At 50.1% G+C, this 16,715-nt stretch overlaps 1 protein-coding gene and 1 long non-coding RNA gene across 2 annotated transcripts in view; one reads left to right on the top strand and one right to left on the bottom strand.

Annotated features, from left to right (window-relative positions):
- The window catches only part of LOC149863108 (uncharacterized), a 31,172-nt gene extending 20,872 nt beyond the window's left edge, over positions 1 to 10,300 (bottom strand). Inside the window, exon 1 of the long non-coding RNA XR_016442858.1 lies at positions 10,118 to 10,300. This is a non-coding gene — a long non-coding RNA (uncharacterized LOC149863108). The remainder of the gene's footprint in view (positions 1 to 10,117) is intronic.
- Positions 10,301 to 10,486: 186 nt separating this feature from the next.
- Positions 10,487 to 13,833, top strand: GHSR (growth hormone secretagogue receptor). Its single transcript, XM_090051856.1, has 2 exons — positions 10,487 to 11,240; positions 13,260 to 13,833. The coding sequence occupies exons 1-2, from the start codon at positions 10,487 to 10,489 to the stop codon at positions 13,562 to 13,564; spliced, it is 1,059 nt and encodes a 352-aa protein (XP_089907982.1). The 3' UTR covers positions 13,565 to 13,833.
- The last annotated feature ends 2,882 nt before the right edge of the window (positions 13,834 to 16,715 follow it).

Here is a 16,715-nt window from a genome sequence, read left to right as displayed (position 1 = left end):
TATGAATGTATTGTAAGCTGAAGTTAATTAGGGTGACATGTTTATAGGATGCTTGAATTTGGTCCACAGTCTCCTACTGATAAACAAACAATAGGAAGGGCATGATAGTGATTACGTAAATAAACTGAGATACAAATACCATGACCAAAAAAGAAACACTGTGCACCTCTTTTCTCCTTCTCAATTGCCTGTTAAATACTCTGCACCTGGAACCATCTTGGTAAAACGGTTTGAAATGCTTTGGTACATCTGGAAGAAGGCATACACTACTGCTCGGGAGCTTACAGAAAGCGGGGAGCTTAGTATAATCCATACACACTTGCTCCAGTACCTCCTACATATTCCTGTATAGGGCCTGATGATGATACTTAGATGTAGGGAGCAGCACAAGCCTGGCTTCAGAACATTCAGGGGGTCAATTCATATTTTGGCAAGCTGTCAAAATGTTCCTGTGGAATGAAAGTGAGAGATGAAAAATGGCGGGTTTTGGCAGTTGATAGCTCAGCAAAATCTGTACAAAATGCCATGGGACTAAGAAAGGGCTCTTTAGTAGCTGGAGGGTCTTCTCCCTGCCAAATATCAATGATATATAATGTAAATGTGGTGTGAGAACTTGTCAAAGAATTGGACAGAATGTTTTTGAATCTAGGCAACCCAACTACTGTAGGGAGTCAGAAAAAAAGCAAGGGTAACATTGGACCCCTCCTGAACCGAACGGGACAACTGGCAGCCGACACCCAGGAAAAGGCCAATCTGGTTAATGGGTACTTCGTGTTGGTCTTTTATCAGTGCAATGGGACTGCCCTGCCTAGCAAGATGTGGGATGGCCAGGGTGAGGGCATATTTATACCCAGCATCGGTGTTGATCTAGTAAAGGATCACCTTGAGAGGCTGGATGCCCTCAAGTCAGCTGGTCCTGACAGATTACACCCTCGGGTACTCAAGGAGCTGGCAGGTGTCATAGCCCAACCACTGGCAAAAAATATTCAAAAACTTGTGGCCCCAGGTGAAGTACCTGAAGACTGGAAGAAGGCCAATGCGGTGCCCAACTTCAATAAAGAGCTGAAAGTAGATCCTAGGAATTACAGGCCAATGAACTTGACCTCAACCCCGGTAAGGTTCTTGAGAAAAATACCATGGAGACCCTTTTGGATAAACTGGCTGAGGGCAGCATCCTGAGGGACAGCCAGCACAGGTTTGTCGTGGGTAGGTCTTGCCTGACCACTCTCATCTCTGTCTATGAGCAGTTGACGTATCACCTGGACAAGGGAGAAGAGATTGACGTCATATATCTGGACTTAAAAAAAGCCTTTGATCTGATGTCCCATGACCTCCTCATGGAAAAATTGGCCAACTGCGGCTTTGGCTACACCACAGTCCAATGGCTGGGGAATTGGCTCCGAGGTCGGACCCAGAGAGTAGTGGTTGATGGCAGCGAATCATTATGGCGCTCCGTGACCAGTGATGTCCCCCAAGGCTTTGTCCTTGGACCGGTTCTCTTTAACATCTTTATCAACAATGTGGATATTGGTGTCAGAAGTGCACTGGCTAAGTTCACCAATGACACTAAACTTTGGGGCACAGCATCCACACCTGAGGACAGGCTAGTGATCCCAGCTGACTTGGATAAACTTAGTAAGTGAACAGACACAAACCTGATGACGTTCAATACCAATAAATGCAAGGTACTCCACCTTGGGGGAAAATAACCCACAATATACTTATAGGCTCGGCAGTACTACACTTGCTAGCACCATTGCTGAAAGAGGCTTGGGGGTCATGACTGACCACAAGATAAACATGAGCTACCAATGTGATATCACAGCTGCTAAAGCAAACAAAACTCTGGCTTGCACCTATAGATGTTTCTCAAGTAAATCTCAGGATGTCATCCTCCCACTGTACTCAGCCTTGGTGAGGCCACAGCTGGAGTACTGCATCCAATTCTGGGCTCCGCAATTCAAGAAGGATGTCGAAAAGCTTGAGAGTCCAGAGAAGAGCCATGCGCATGATCAGAGGGCAAGAGAATGTAGGGCTTATGAAGAGAGGCTGAGAGCCATGGGACTCTTCAGTCTGGAAAAGCGCAGGCTCAGAGGGGACCTAGTGGCTGCTTATAAGTACATAAGGGGTGTACATCAGGATCTGGGGAAACACCTGTTCACCAGAGTGCCCCAAGAAAATACAAGGACCAATGGTCATAAACTCCTACAAGACTGTTTTAGGCTGGACATAAGAAAAAATTTCTTTACAGTCCGAGCCCCCAAGACCTGGAATAGACTCCCTTCAGAAGTGGTGCAGGCACCTACTCTGGACTCATTCAAGAAATGCTTGGATGCTTATCTTGCTGGGATCCTTTGACCCCAGCTGACTTCATGCCCCTGGACTTGATGATCTTTGAGGTCCCTTCTAGGCCTAACGTCTCTGAAATCTACATGGGGTCATTAGCAGCATTTGGTCTAATATAGTGCCACCAGTAAATTCTGGTTAAATCACACCATATTGGGGAATGCAAATAATCACACATTGTCTATGATCATGAGTTGATAATCCTGGTAATCCTGACTAGGAATCAGACAAGTGGTGAATTGAACCATGGGCGACTGGTGCCTCCCGAGTCTGGGGGGGGCACCAGATTACTGACCAGGGTGGGGGCAGGGTGCAGCAGCCCATCGCTGAGCCAACACTTCCGGTAGCATTTCCAGTTTCATGGCTGGCGCTTGCAAGGGGTGCACGGCCGATCTCAGGGGGTGCACATGCACCCCCTATGTGTCGCCAATGAATTGAACCACAGTATCAAATTATCTCACAGATGAATTAACCAGAGTTTACTGTCCATGGTTTAAATTAGAATGGACACAAAACTGTAACACGGACAGCTGGAAGCAATCCTGAATTGGCAGAACATCGAGTGGATGACCTAATAAGCCTTTTCCATCATTACCTTGTACAATGACTATACAGAAAGATGGATGAATGGAGAGACAGATGCACACTAAGCTTTTTCTTCTATTCAACCACTGTTGATTTGCAGCCACTTCTGAGGTGAAATATCAGCTGTTGAATAGTGTACAGATGTGTTACACAATAGTTCAAAACCCAGGGGAAAGAGTACTAACTCCTGCTTAAACTGCAAAAAGAATTGTGGGAGAAAAATATAATTATTCAAGCTGAAATGTGTCTAGGAGGCCAGTATCTCTACTCACTGTTAGTATAAGAAGAGCACTGGAATCTTGAATGGCTGCAGAAGGTGAGGACTCTGGTACTCTGTGAGCACATCTACACGAGACATCTAAATGCGCAATAGCCTAGTTTACTGCACAGTAAGCACATGCATCTACATATGCATATGCTTTACTGAACAGTAAAAACCCTTAATTGTGCGTAAATTTGCTACTTGCAAATGCAGCAAGCAATTTACATGGGACTAGTTACTGCACAGCAACAAATGTGTAAATGCAATCTGGGAGCAAGTTTGCTCCCAGGTCTGCCCTGCCACTAGGGAGCCAGCCTTTTGCTGGCCCCAGGGCTCTGGGCTGGAAGGCTCTCCTGCCCCAAGGCTGGGCTGCCTCAGGCTTTAAAAGCCTGCAGGCATTTTGAGCCCTGGGCCATACCACCAGAGAGCTTGAAGGCAGCTGCCCAGGCCTGGCAGCACTGGGACAGCTGTGTGGAAGCCCAGAGAGTCAGTGTAGGATCTTGGATGGCATCTTCCTCACCCAGGCCCATGTCCACACCTGTGCCCTCCACCCAGGGTGCCAAATGGCCCAAAGAAGAGACTGGCGACCTCATGGTGTTGTGGGGCAAGGCAAAGGTGCAGTGTCAGTTCGAACAGGGCCAGTACTTCAACACCCACATCTATGAGCTGCTGTCAGGCCAGATGCAGGAGCACGGGCACAACCGGTCAACATAGCAGTGCTGCATAAAGGTCAAGGCCTTGTGGGCACAGTGGGTCTCTGTGATCTAACAGAAGTGTCAACCTAGCAGTGCCCATAAGTCCATGCCCTCTATGCAGCAACTAGATATCACCCTTGTGCCCTGGGACTCAGGCTGCAGCTGTGCTCTCTAAAACCACAGGTAGTCCTCCAGCTGGCAGCGGAGATTGTGAGGCAGCCCAGGCTTCCCCCACACCATCATAGCTCAGGGTCCTGTACCAAGTGTGCCCAGGGCACCATGGCTATCAGCAGCAGCAGAGTATAGCAGGTTGGGCACCCCTCGGTCTGTGCAAACAGCTCCTTGTGCACCGCCTGTGACAAGCACAGCACAGACATGCTTGGGGCATAGTTCTGGTGCACCAGAGGGCTGGCCCTGTGGTGCCTCCCCAGACAGGTCCCTTGTAAGGAGGGCAGGGGCATGGGCAGCTCCTCTTCCCAGCTGTTCAGGAGCCCCATGCCCTCCAAGCCCAGGTGCCATGGGCTGGGCAGCAGCACAGAACAGCAACTGGGCTGGGGTGGGGGGGTCTGAAGCTGTAGCAGCAGGTGCTGCCAGGAGCCTGGCTTGCCTTGGCCTGGAAAGGGGGTAGGGGAGTACCCCGCAGCCTGACGGCTCCAGGGGAGCGAGCAGGGATGTGGGCTTGGCCCAGTGGCCACCTAGGCTCAGGCCGGCCTGGCTGTCTTACCATGGTCCCCGGTAAGGCACCTGTGCATAGCCAACCCTCAGTCTGAGGCTGGGCAATGCACAGCCCCTTGTACAAAGCATCTTATCAGAGAAATGTTGTAAACTGTCACAAACAGCTTCTGTCTTATGGCTTTGCAAGACCTGCAGCTGCATGCGGGGGACAGTCTGCCTTTGGCAGCCAGGATGTAGCCTCAGGATCACCACCACCCACAGCCGGGGCCCTGCAGATGCTCTGGCTCTGCCAGAAGCAGACACAGGACTGTACCATCCTCCTGCAGTGGCTGGTGGCAGCACTGGAGGACCAGACAGAGAACTCTGGTGGGCAGAGGATGTTGCCTATGACATCTGGGACTGGGAGTTCTGAGCGTAGCTCCTGGCCCTGGAGCACAAGTGGCTGGAACTGCTGGAAGTGCAGAATGCCATCCTGGCCCATGAAGTGTAGGCCACAGATGATGATCACCAGGTGCTGGGCACTGTTCTGGCCCTGGCGGTCGTGTTCATGCTGCCCACTACCTGAGCCCTGACCCGAGCCCTGCATGTCCCCTGCCCACTGCCCTGTAGCAGGCCCCCAGTGGGACCTGGGAGGAGGTCCTGAGCCACTTCCAACAGCCAGGAGCCCTTGGCTCCAGACCCCACCCTGGGTCCAAGGCCGTACAGCACCCCTTGCCTGGGCCCAAGGGGTGTGGAGCTGGAGCTGCCTACAGTAGGGCGAGGACTGCACAATGGCTCTGATAGCCCTGGCCACTGGCTACCAGAGGGGCATTAGCTTGCACCAACAGCTGCCATCACCTCTGGGTGAGCCCCCCACCTGCTGCACTCACCATGGTATCTGTACCCACAGAGGAACAGCTAGAGGCCAGGGTACTGGCCACCTGCCCCCAGGCTCTGCCCCCTAGGCACCCCCACCCCACAGCCTCCCACCCCAGGATAGCCCACAAAGGACACTGAATAGTTTTCAGGGGGAAGAAGGTTCTTATTGTTGGTGGGTGGGGTGGGTGGCGGAGGGGCTCTGGATGATACGAGGGAAATAAAAACTTGATCTTGTGAGATGTGTGTGTAGGGAGCAAGGTGCTGGGGGTGGGTAGGGGTGGTCCATCAGTGGCAGTGCAGGGGGGCTAGATTGTGGAGTGCTGAAGGAGGTGGTTGGCCAGCGCCTGGTGCCCTGACCCCACTGGTCGGTGCATGGCTCTCCTTGGGCCTTGGCCAGGGAGCAGGGCCTCATGCTCACAGGCCCCGCCCCCCCGACCTGCAGGACAGCTTCCCTGGCAGTGGCCAATGTATTGCAACTACTGGTGTGTGTCACCAGCTTAAGCAGGGCAAGGGCCAGGTGGATGTCCATGTGGAGAGGCAGCTGCATACTGGTGCCCTGCCACTCCAGGTGGGGCCAGAGCTGCTACATGAGGTCCTGGAAGGTGGCCTGGGTCATCCTGAAGACCTCTAGCCACTGCTCATCTTCCCAGATGTGCTGAATGATGTGCCATCACCAGTCCTACGTGGCATGGTGGGCCCAGATGTGGCAGGGCTGGAGGTCCAGGAGGACGACAACAGCCTCAGCATCCATATGCGGCATCTGGAAGCTGCTCATCAGCATCCCTGCTAGCAGAAGCTCTGTAGAGCAGCAGCCCTGGGATGGCGTGCTGCAGCCAGGCAGGCAGTGCTGCATATATGGGAGTCAGGCAGGCCCAGATGGCCATGGGCCAGGTGGCAAGCAGTGCAGCAGGCCAGCAGTGCCAGCTTGGGTAACAGCAGGAGCCCAGGTGCTGGTCACTGCCGGGGCACGGGCTGGAGCAGCCACAGCATGGGGAGGCAGAGCGGGCAAGGAGTGCTGTCATGTGCTGTCCCTGCATTGGGCACAGTGCTCCTGGATAGCGAAGTGACTGGCCAGAGACCAGCAAGTGGTGCTGCCTTTTGAAGATGGCTGCCCACTGCTGGCTGCTGGCAGCTGCAGCTGTAGCCTGGTGCTCCCCCGGGTGGTGGCAGGGGCCCGTTGTAGGGCTGCAGGAAGTTTGGTGCTAAGAGCAGCAAATCTTCTCCCTCGTTGCTGCATGTGGAGACACCTGGCTGGGAGCATTTAATCTGCAGAAGTTTACACCAGAGTAAACTGAGTCCAAATCCAATGCATGTGTAGATATACCCTGTCTCATCTGGAATAAGGCAAGGATTTTTTGGGGAGGATATCTTTTGAGGAGGATAACAAAAAATCATTTTTCAGCTATATAGGGAGTAAAAAGAAGGCCCAGGGCGGTATGGGACCACTACTGAACGGGCAAAAGAAATTGGTGACGGACAGGGGGGGACAAGGCCAAACTCCTCAATGAGTTCTTTGCCTCAGTCTTCCTAAATGAAGGGCAAAAGAAGTCTCACAATGGGATCATAGAGAGACAACAGCAGGGCACCAGACTACCAAGCGTTGACCCTGAGATGATGCAGAGTCACTTGGAAGGACTGGATGTATTTAAGTCGGCAGGCCTGCATGAGCTCCCTTCGAGGGTACTGAAGGCACTGGCTGATGTCATTGTACAGCCACTGGCAAGAATATTTGAGCACTCGTGGCACACGGGCCAGGTCTTGGAGGACTGGAAAAGGGCCAGTGTGGTCCCTGTTTTCAAGAAGGGGAGGAAGGAGGATCCAGGCAACTACAGGCCAGTCAGCCTCACCTCCATCCTTGGCAAAGTCTTCGAAAAGATTATTAAGGATCATATATGGGAGTCCAGCAGGAAAAATTATGCTGAGGGGAAACCAGCACGGGTTCGTAGCTGCCTGACTAACCTAGTTTCTTTTTATGACCAGGTTATAAAGCACCTGGATGCAGGAGTAGGGGTTGACATCATTTACTTAGACTTCAGGAAGGCCTTCGATACAGTATCCCACCCCATACTGGTGAACAAGTTAAGAGGCTGTGACTTGGACAATTACACAGTCCGGTGGGTGGCAAATTGACTAGAGGGTCGTACCCAGAGAGTGGTGGTGGACGGGTCAGTATCGACCTGGAAGGACGTGGGCAGTGGGGTGCCGCAGGGCTCGGTCCTTGGACCGATACTCTTCAATGTCTTCATCAGTGACTTGGACGAGGGAGTGAAGTGTACTCTATCCAAGTTTGTGGATGATACAAAACTGTGGGGAGAAGTGCACACACCGGAGAGCTGGGAACAACTGCAGGCAGACCTGGGCAGGTTGGACAAATGGGCAGAAAACAACAGAAGGTGATTTAACAAGGAGAAATGCAAAGTGCTGCACCTAGGGAGGAAAAACGTCCAGCACACCTACTGCCTAGGAAATGACCTGCTCGGCAGCAAGGAAGTGGAAAGGGATCTCAGAGTCCTAGTGGACTCCAAGATGAAGCTGAGTCGTCAGTGTGACGAAGTCATCAGCAAAGCTAACTGCACTTTATCGTGCATCAGCAGTTGCATGACAAACAGAACCAAGGAGGTGATACTTCCCCTCTATCGGCACTGGTCAGGCTGCAGTTGCAGTACTGTGTTTTGGGCACCACACTTCAAGAGGGATGTGGATAACCTGGAGAGGGTCCAGAGGAGGGCCATTCATATGGTTAAGGGCCTGCAGGCCAAGCCCTGCGAGGAGAGACTAGGGCACCTGGACCTCTTCAGCCTCCGCAAGAGAAGGTTGAGAAGCGGCCTTGTGGCTGCCTATAAATTCATCATGGGGGCGCAGAAGGGAATTGGTGAGGCTCTGCTCACCAAGGCGCCCCTGGGGGTCACAATAAATAATGGCCATAAGCTAGCAGAGAGCAGATTTAGACGGGACATTAGGAAGAACTTCACAGTTAGTGGCCAAAATCTGGAATGGGCTCCCAAGGGATGTGGTGCTCTCGCTGTCATTACTCTGTAATATTGTTTTTACAAATAGTGGTCTGCTGGTTGAAAACTTGATTTGGGAGTGGATTGGGGAAAACAGTGACTCCTCAGAATAATGAGGTGAGGAGTGGGAAGTTTAGAAGGCAGAAAAGGAGCAATACCTCTGGGATATTGCAAAGGAAAAATCTGCATTGGTGCACTGGAAAGCAACTAAGTTAAAAAAAGGAAATATGGAAAAACTCCAAAGCCCTATGTACTCGGTTATTCCCTCCCAAAGAAGTACCTCCATGCTTGCAAGTTTGGGCATCATATAGGTATATGGAAAGCCTTCTGGGAAAAAATGTAAACTTTCAGCTCAGAGCCAGATGATGGCTGGCATTAGGATGGGACCAGAGGGGCCGGGCATGCAAGGAGCTTCACAGCCCCTTCGCAAAGGCAATGAAGAGCCCCTTGGCACCTCTTGGAGTTTAGCCCGGAGTGGGGTCCAGGCACCAAGAGAAAGGGCCTGAGGCATTTCTCTTACGGAAGAGAGGAGAGGACACTGAATCCCTGGAAGTGATTCATTTTGGGCACGCTTCCTCTAGCTACTTCTGAGTTGGAGGTCTAACCTCACCACCCTGCTGCATTACTCTCTGCATTAACTAGGGTTGGGCAGGCCCAGAATACATGTCTTTAATTTCCATGTGGGAGCACCACAGTTGGGAGATGCTAGCTAGATACCGCATCCGAGAAGGGCAGAGGACTGTGACAGGAACACCGCCAGCGCTTTAACACGTGCAAATCATGTATATGAGGGTCATTACTGTGCGTGCAATGACGCATGGCCTCATCATGACACTCTGCTCCTGCCAAGGCAGAAGGGCAGCACAAAGGCAAAGCAGGACGCTCCAATCTCAGCCACCACTGCCTGGGGAAGAAATTCAGAGGTGCCCAATACTTTACCTCCAGGTGCCCTGGTGTGCCTCCTGTCCCTAGAGACCCCCAAAGGCTTTACAAGCAATAAGCCATGCTCCATAACCAAGCTCATTTCAGCTCCCAAACGAAGGAGGCAGGCAGCAGTTGCTGAACAGAGTCCAGTGCCCCCCACCCCCCGCCACTGGGAAATAAAAGACTAGGCGGGAGACGGGGAAGGTGGCAGGCAGCACGGCCGTCACACACCGTGGCCTAGCCCGGGCACAGCTCTGTGGGGAAAGATGCCTGGGGCTGGCTGGAAGCCCTGCCCAGAGGTGCCGTTCTTTAAAACTGTTCCAGAAAGTAAGTCGGACTGATGCAGGACGTCACATTGTAATGAACTAGCGCGGTTTTAAGGAGGCCATTTCTGTCCCTCTGGAATCAGGCCCGCACATCTCTCGTAGGCACTGTATTATTATGAGCAAACTGATGCTGTAAGTGTGTAAAGGCTGTGCGGCACATCTTCTTCACCAGGGCACCCCACGGGCAGACAAGGTCTAACGGTCACTAACTGCTGCAAGACCCTTTTAGACTGGACATCAGGAAAAACTTCTTTCCCCTCCGAGTCTCCCCCATGGGCGAGGCACAGGAACAGACCCCCTGAGGTGGGCCGCGCACCCCTGGAAGTGCCAGCCCTGAGACCAGAGGTGCCAGCAGAAACGCACGTCCCGTTCGCAGCGGGGTCGGCGCCTGGGACCCCCCACCAGCGATGGACGCCCCCCAGCACCTACTCTGGGTACCTTTCAAAACCGCCCGGCTGCTTTTCTTGCCGACGCCCCGCGAGGCGGTTGCGCCCCGGGCCCGCGCAGGTGCGCTCGCGTCAGGTAACGATGGCGCCCGCGCGCGCGGCCGGTCGCGGGACCCCGGCCCTGCCCGGGACGAGGCTGCGGCGCGGGCGGGCCAGAAGCGGGAAGGGAGCAGGGGCGGGGACGCGGGGGGAGGTCACCGCGCGCGGCAGCCCCTCGCTCGGTGCGGCGCGGCGCGGCGCGGCCCGGCCCCCTCGCCGGCCGGGGGCGGGGCGGGGCGGGGCGGGCGGCTCCCTCCTCCCGCTCGCTCTCCCGCACCTGCCCGGCGCGGCGCGGCGCGGGCATGGGGACGTGAGCGGCGGGATGCACAACGCGAGCGGCGGGCGGGCGGGGGCCATGCCGGACGGGGCGGACCCGTGGGCCGAGTACCCCTTCTCCGCGCCGGTGCTGACCGGCATCACGGTCACCTGCGTGCTGCTCTTCGTGGTGGGCATCGGCGGCAACGTCCTGACCATGCTGGTGGTGTCGCGCTGCCGGGCCATGCGCACCACCACCAACCTCTACCTGTCCAGCATGGCCTTCTCCGACCTGCTCATCTTCCTGTGCATGCCCCTCGACCTCCTGCGCCTCTGGCAGGCGCGGCCCTGGACCCTGGGCGACCTGCTGTGCAAGCTCTTCCAGTTCGTGAGCGAGAGCTGCACCTACTCCACCATCCTCAACATCACGGCGCTCAGCGTGGAGCGCTACCTGGCCATCTGCTTCCCGCTGCGCGCCAAGGTGGCCATCACCAAGGGCAAGGTCAAGCTGGTCATCCTCGGCCTCTGGGCCGTGTCCTTCGCCAGCGCCGGGCCCATCTTCGTCCTGGTGGGGGTCGAGCACGACAACGGCACCAGCCCCGCCAGCACCGAGGAGTGCCGCGCCACCGAGTACGCCATCCAGTCCGGCCTGCTCACCGTCATGGTGTGGACGTCCAGCGTCTTCTTCTTCCTGCCCGTCTTCTGCCTGACCGTGCTCTACAGCCTCATCGGGAGGAAGCTGTGGAGGAGGAAGAGGAAGAACATGGGGCCCAGCGCCTCGGTCAGGGACAAGAACAACAGGCAGACTGTCAAGATGTTAGGTAGGACTGCGGGGGTGCTCAGGGAGACGCCGGGGTTTCAGCCCCGACTGCAGCCGCGCTCCCCAGGGAGGGGCTGTCCCTGCTGGACACCCCCCGGGGACATGGGAAGGCCTCGGGGGCAGGAGGGAGGCAGGGCAGCACAGCAGCGCCGTCACACTGCTGGTCCCCACTGTGCCACCCAGAGGACAGGCACCGAGAATGGGGAGAGGGGAAGTGACCCTATTGCACAGGGGGGAAAAGAAATGATCCTGTTGCACAGGGGGGAAGGGATCCTGTTGCACAGGAGATTCTGGAGCCAAGTGCGTAGTTAAGTTAGAGGTGCCAAAAAATGCCCGGGTGAGAAGCGTTTCTGCCCTGTCCCTCCCCCCTGCTAATCCGACACAGCTGCAGTGTGCCGGTGGACTGAAGCCCATGAACGCGTGGACTGGGTTTCTTCTGACCAATTTGACCAATACTGCTAAATTCATCCTTTGCCAACTAAATTGCTTTTGCCATTTTAGCAACATCAGCTGCTCCTTATTGGAGAATATGCTCCATCTCTTAGGGTCCCAGATCCTATCACCTTGCAAGCCAAGTGCAAAATTCCTGCTCATCGCTTGCAGGGCACAAAGCATTAAGCATTCATGTTTCAAGGTACAAATTCTGAATACGAGTACAAAGGACAGCTGTTGCTTCAGTGAGGAAATCCAAACGGCAGCGTGTCAGTAGACACAGGTCTTCCACTGGAAAGAATTCGGTCTTGCAAGTGAAGTGCTCAGCGTAGTGTAGTTAATGCAAAGTAGCATTTGCAGGATTAAATCACCAGGCTAGAAGCAGCAACACTTTCTGACACTATTTGGAAACCCCAAAACACTTTCATTAGATTCTTTAGTGGAAAACTATAGTTTCTCTTATTATTCTAGCAGCCTGATCCTGCAACAGCCTCTGCTCACTTTGCTAATTGCAACTGAGTTGGAGCAGTGGACTATAGGACAGGGCCATGACAGGTCCTGAATATCTCAGTTTTTCAATTTCAACTTAACTGATTATGTATTCATACATGTTATCATTACTATGCAACAGCAGCGAGAGTAATCAAAACAGTGAGATCTTTTATGCTCCTTCAATTACATGATATGATCAATAAAGTACTGCAGTCTGTTAGCATGACCTGGGAAGCAACGCATTGCTTAGCCAAAGATCTATTACCAGATCTAGATTTTTCTGAATTATGAATTGGTGCTCACTATTTCGAGAGTTATAGTTCTAAAAGTTTAATATACTGATTTCTAACCCTAAAATACTTGCTTACCTCAGCCCTAAAGCACTGCTACAAACATCAATATTATTTCAAGTCGCTTTCTTCACTAGCTATTAGACGGTGAAGACTGTGGCTACAGCATCCTTTAACAGAGGCAACTTTAAATGTTAGCAATCTGCTGTAGGGTTGGATTGCAGTGGAAGTGAAAAGGGATCAGCGTGATAAGATGCAGACTGCCCCGAGCCCTTGAGTGATCAGAACTTAGAATTCAAAATCCATTGCTAGGAATTTAAAAGAGCAGCTTTAAAGCTTTAAATCTTTACCAGTTAAGGAACAAGAGCAGAGCCAAAGTCAGATAAATGATGGTGCATGGAATGGTGTATTTTAGTTAAATACTGCTTGTGTTAAATTAGTCTTTGTATCAGTTTTTTCCCCACCGTTGCAACCCTGAAATCCTCTCTTCTGGAAAAAAACAAGGATATATTATTTAGAACAATTACGTACTAAATCCAATAAGGACATATAAACAGGACATTTATATGCAATGCCTGCTGTAGTGATTATTCTGATTATATACTAATATCATTATCGGTGTATTAATGTTAAAAGCTAATCTTTAAAATCCAAAATAAGTTGAACAAATTGATTTTTGCTGTGTGAAATATCACACTCTTAAGAGCTTCACTAGTATCAAGGACATAAAAGTATGGTTAATTTTAAATGATGCATGTTTTTAATATTCTTATCTAAAAGCATTTCTTTCCCTGTTTCTCTTTTAGCGGTGGTGGTGTTTGCTTTCATACTCTGCTGGTTGCCTTTTCATGTGGACCGATACTTGTTTTCCAAATCTTTTGAGGCTGGATCCTTGGAGATAGCTGTAATTAGCCAGTATTGCAACTTGGTGTCCTTTGTCCTCTTCTACCTTAGTGCTGCCATCAACCCCATTCTGTACAATATTATGTCTAAGAAGTATCGAGCTGCTGCTTGCCAACTGTTTGGACTCAAACCACTCCCAAAGAAAAGACTCTCCACTACCAAACAAGAAAGTGCTCACACTTGGACAGAATCTAGCGTTATTACCTGACAACTGATTGTAAGTGTTGAAGCATCCCTTACCAGTCCTGCCCAGAAAGCCATAAGAAAGGGAAAACAAGCCCAAGCTGCTCAACGAAAAGTGTAAAGCGGTATCTCTTTTCATCATCAGGGGTTGCTGAAAGTTATAATATAGACAGTTAAAGGTAAGAAAAAAATGAGTTGAGTTCTGGGCTTGTACAAGGAGATTGATGTCGGCAAAACTCAGCAATATTCTCCTACTGCCTTTATTGCATTTTGAGGTTTTTTTTGAGGGGGAGAGGGGTTTGCAGACACTGGGCACGTGCACACAAGATGCTTACTGCGTAGTAGTAGCCTAATAGCATTGTGCAGTAGCATGCTGGTCAAAACCTGTGCCAATAAGCCACCATGCAGCGTTATTAAGCTACTGCACAGTAACCGTCACAAAAAAACTACGCTAGTGCTACTGCGCAGTAAACGTAGTTACTGCACATCCCGTTACTGCTTTTAGTTTAGTACTTAAGGAAGTACTAAACTGAATGCACAGTAACTATGGTGCATTAATGAACACGTAGACGTGCCCACTGGCGAGGGATCTAAGTGATACCATTGTTAACAGGCAAGATGCTTCCTCAGTTCACACAAATAGCTGTGAGCTTTCAGTAGGAGCAATTTGAGCTGGACTAGATAACTTCACGGGGTCCCTTCCAGCCACACTTTCTTATGATCCTAAATTTGAGTAGGATTTGTCCAGTGGCAACATTAATCTATCAGAACAATCAGTGATCAAGTTCACTGAAAGTTTTGCCTGATCAGGCCCTTGAGAAAGTTAAATTCGGTTGTCTGGCATGGATGATAAACATGGAATTTGATGCACTTTGCCATAACTTTAATTGATTTTATTCAAAAGGAAATGATTTACAAAAGAGGAAGATTTACCAAACAGGCTGAAAATCAGCACCTTTCATAGCATATCAAAAAAGAAAGGAAACAAAATAGTACCTTAGGTAGAAATGGAGTTACAGGGCAATTAGTGCTGAACCGGAATATTTTTTAATGCATCTGCTAGGGAAGGACACTATTGATTTCTGTCACAGTGGTGTTACTCTGAAAATGATTAAATGCAATCTCCCACCAAAGTCATCTTTTTATTCTCCTTTATAGGAGTTTCCCCATTAGTGAAAAAAGGCAATTCATATAAAAAATTCTCCTGCAGAGATGGCCACATCATTCATACTTTCTCATGCCACGATTCTAAGCAACCTGATGTGCTTGATCTTGAAAGCTACAGTGGTTTCAATATGATAACAAATCTGTGACCAGCTAGGATCTTTCCCTTAGGCACTCTGCTGTGCAGCATGCCGATCTAGAAGTTGGTCACAACCATTCTCTCCCAAAAAGCCCAGACCTTTGTCATACAGAGAATATCATCAGTTTGTTCATAATAATACAGTGCCTATGAGACAGTTGCACAGATCCGATTCCAGACAGAGAAATGACCCGCCTTAAAACTGTGCTAGTTCATTACACCGTGAAATCCTGCATCAGTCTGACTTACTTTCTGGAACAGTTTTAAAGAATAGGACCTTGACATTCCACCCAAAATCTCCATTAATGCACATACACACATGCAGTTTCCCACCTAATCTTTAACACTATTCAATTCCATTAATTTTTGTAACTCAGGTCTCTTTTTCTAGTACTGTCCATCTTTTACGCATGTCTTATATTGTATCAACATACAGGTTTTATTACCCATCTAATACAACCGTCCATGTAAAATAGTACATTTCTATTTATTAAGTCCTCGTATTTATTGCTGGCTGGCCCACAACATGTTCTAGCTAATGGATTATCTGTTTTGTCCAAAATTCCTATAGATCTGAACCGCATCTTAAAGGTAATGGGCCTTCGCCGTTCTGTTACACGGTCAGTTAATGGAACTGCTCGTGTAGCACTGGAATCGGAAATTGGCCTTTTCTGTATATACTCTATGTTCTATGCTTTATATTGCTTTGTTAGGTCTGTAAAGTTAAAATGGTTTATTTTAAATGTGGAACCTGAATTTATTTTGTGGCCTGATCATGCATTTGCTGAAGTGAGTGATCATAATGATGTGTAGGGACTCAGTGCAAATGTGTAACTGGAGGGACAAAGTCAGTTTGGGTTTATAAATAATTATTAGAGATGCAAAAGGTTAGCAAATTAACAAGGCAACATCATTTAAAACTCAGAAGGGAAGCAAGCCTCCAACTGTCAGACACCAATGTAAGCTTCATTTGTCTGAGACAGTAGCACATAATTCAGACTGCAGTACAGGAGTACCTCCAGTTTGCTCTCTAACAGCATCTGTGCTTTTTTATTGTCTTCATTCCCATTTATTCTCTTCATTTTCTCTTCACCACAAACAGGGTTCTGATTAGAGGCATCACACAACTCAGGGAAAAAGGAACTTGGGAATCTAAAAGAGATATGCTCTGTAAAGATATAAGCTCACAAATGGTGTTACCAGTACTCTGTATATGAACGGAGCATGCACCTAACATTAAATGTTTCAAAAGTTAATTGTGTCTGAACCATGACCAGAGGTTTTAATAAAGCTATGAAAAAAACTTTACAGTTCTGCTGCTTACATACTTTCTACTGCATTGCTTTTACATCCAGGATAAAATGTAATTATTTTGGGACTAGTTAAAGTGATACCATTTTGCACATGTATGAGGCCATTAAACCCTTCATTTTTATCACATATGTCTTTCAAACAGTTGGACAGGTTCCTTTTGTCTTCCTCTCTTTGGGTGGCTCTGTACATCGCCCTACGGTGTTGCTGTTATGGCACCGTGCTTTCGTACTTCCTTGTGGAAGTACTAAAGCGCGGTGCAGTAACCACTCGCACAACACGACACATGGTTAGATTTCACCACTACTTTGCTGCACTAAAACGAGGGAGTGCACCACTATGGCAAATTAGTTGCTGATCACGTGTAGACTCATGTGATCACTATGTCACCGTAGTGCACTGTATGGCGACGTAGTGTGTTGCTACAGAGACATAGGGCGATGTGTAGATGCGCCCTGTGTTTCTTATAGTTGTGTGTGGCACGGAGGCCTTGCTTCTACAAGGCACTGAGCATTTAGGTCCTAGCCTACACACAAGCACGTGTACTTCTATTAATTAGACA

Source organism: Crocodylus siamensis, chromosome 6 (assembly GCF_052110815.1).
Source record: "Crocodylus siamensis isolate JL-2025a chromosome 6, ASM5211081v1, whole genome shotgun sequence".
In the NCBI taxonomy this organism is placed as follows: domain Eukaryota; kingdom Metazoa; phylum Chordata; order Crocodylia; family Crocodylidae; genus Crocodylus; species Crocodylus siamensis.
Note: the sequence above shows the minus strand (reverse complement) of the source record. Positions and strands in the feature narration are given on the sequence as shown.

Coding starts and splice junctions, on each gene's coding strand:
- GHSR (XM_090051856.1), top strand. CDS start 10,487: ATGCACAACGCGAGCGGCGGGCGGGCGGGGGCCATGCCGGACGGGGCG. Junction 11,241..13,259: donor GCAGACTGTCAAGATGTTAG/GTAGGACTGCGG, acceptor TTTCTCTTTTAG/CGGTGGTGGTGTTTGCTTTC.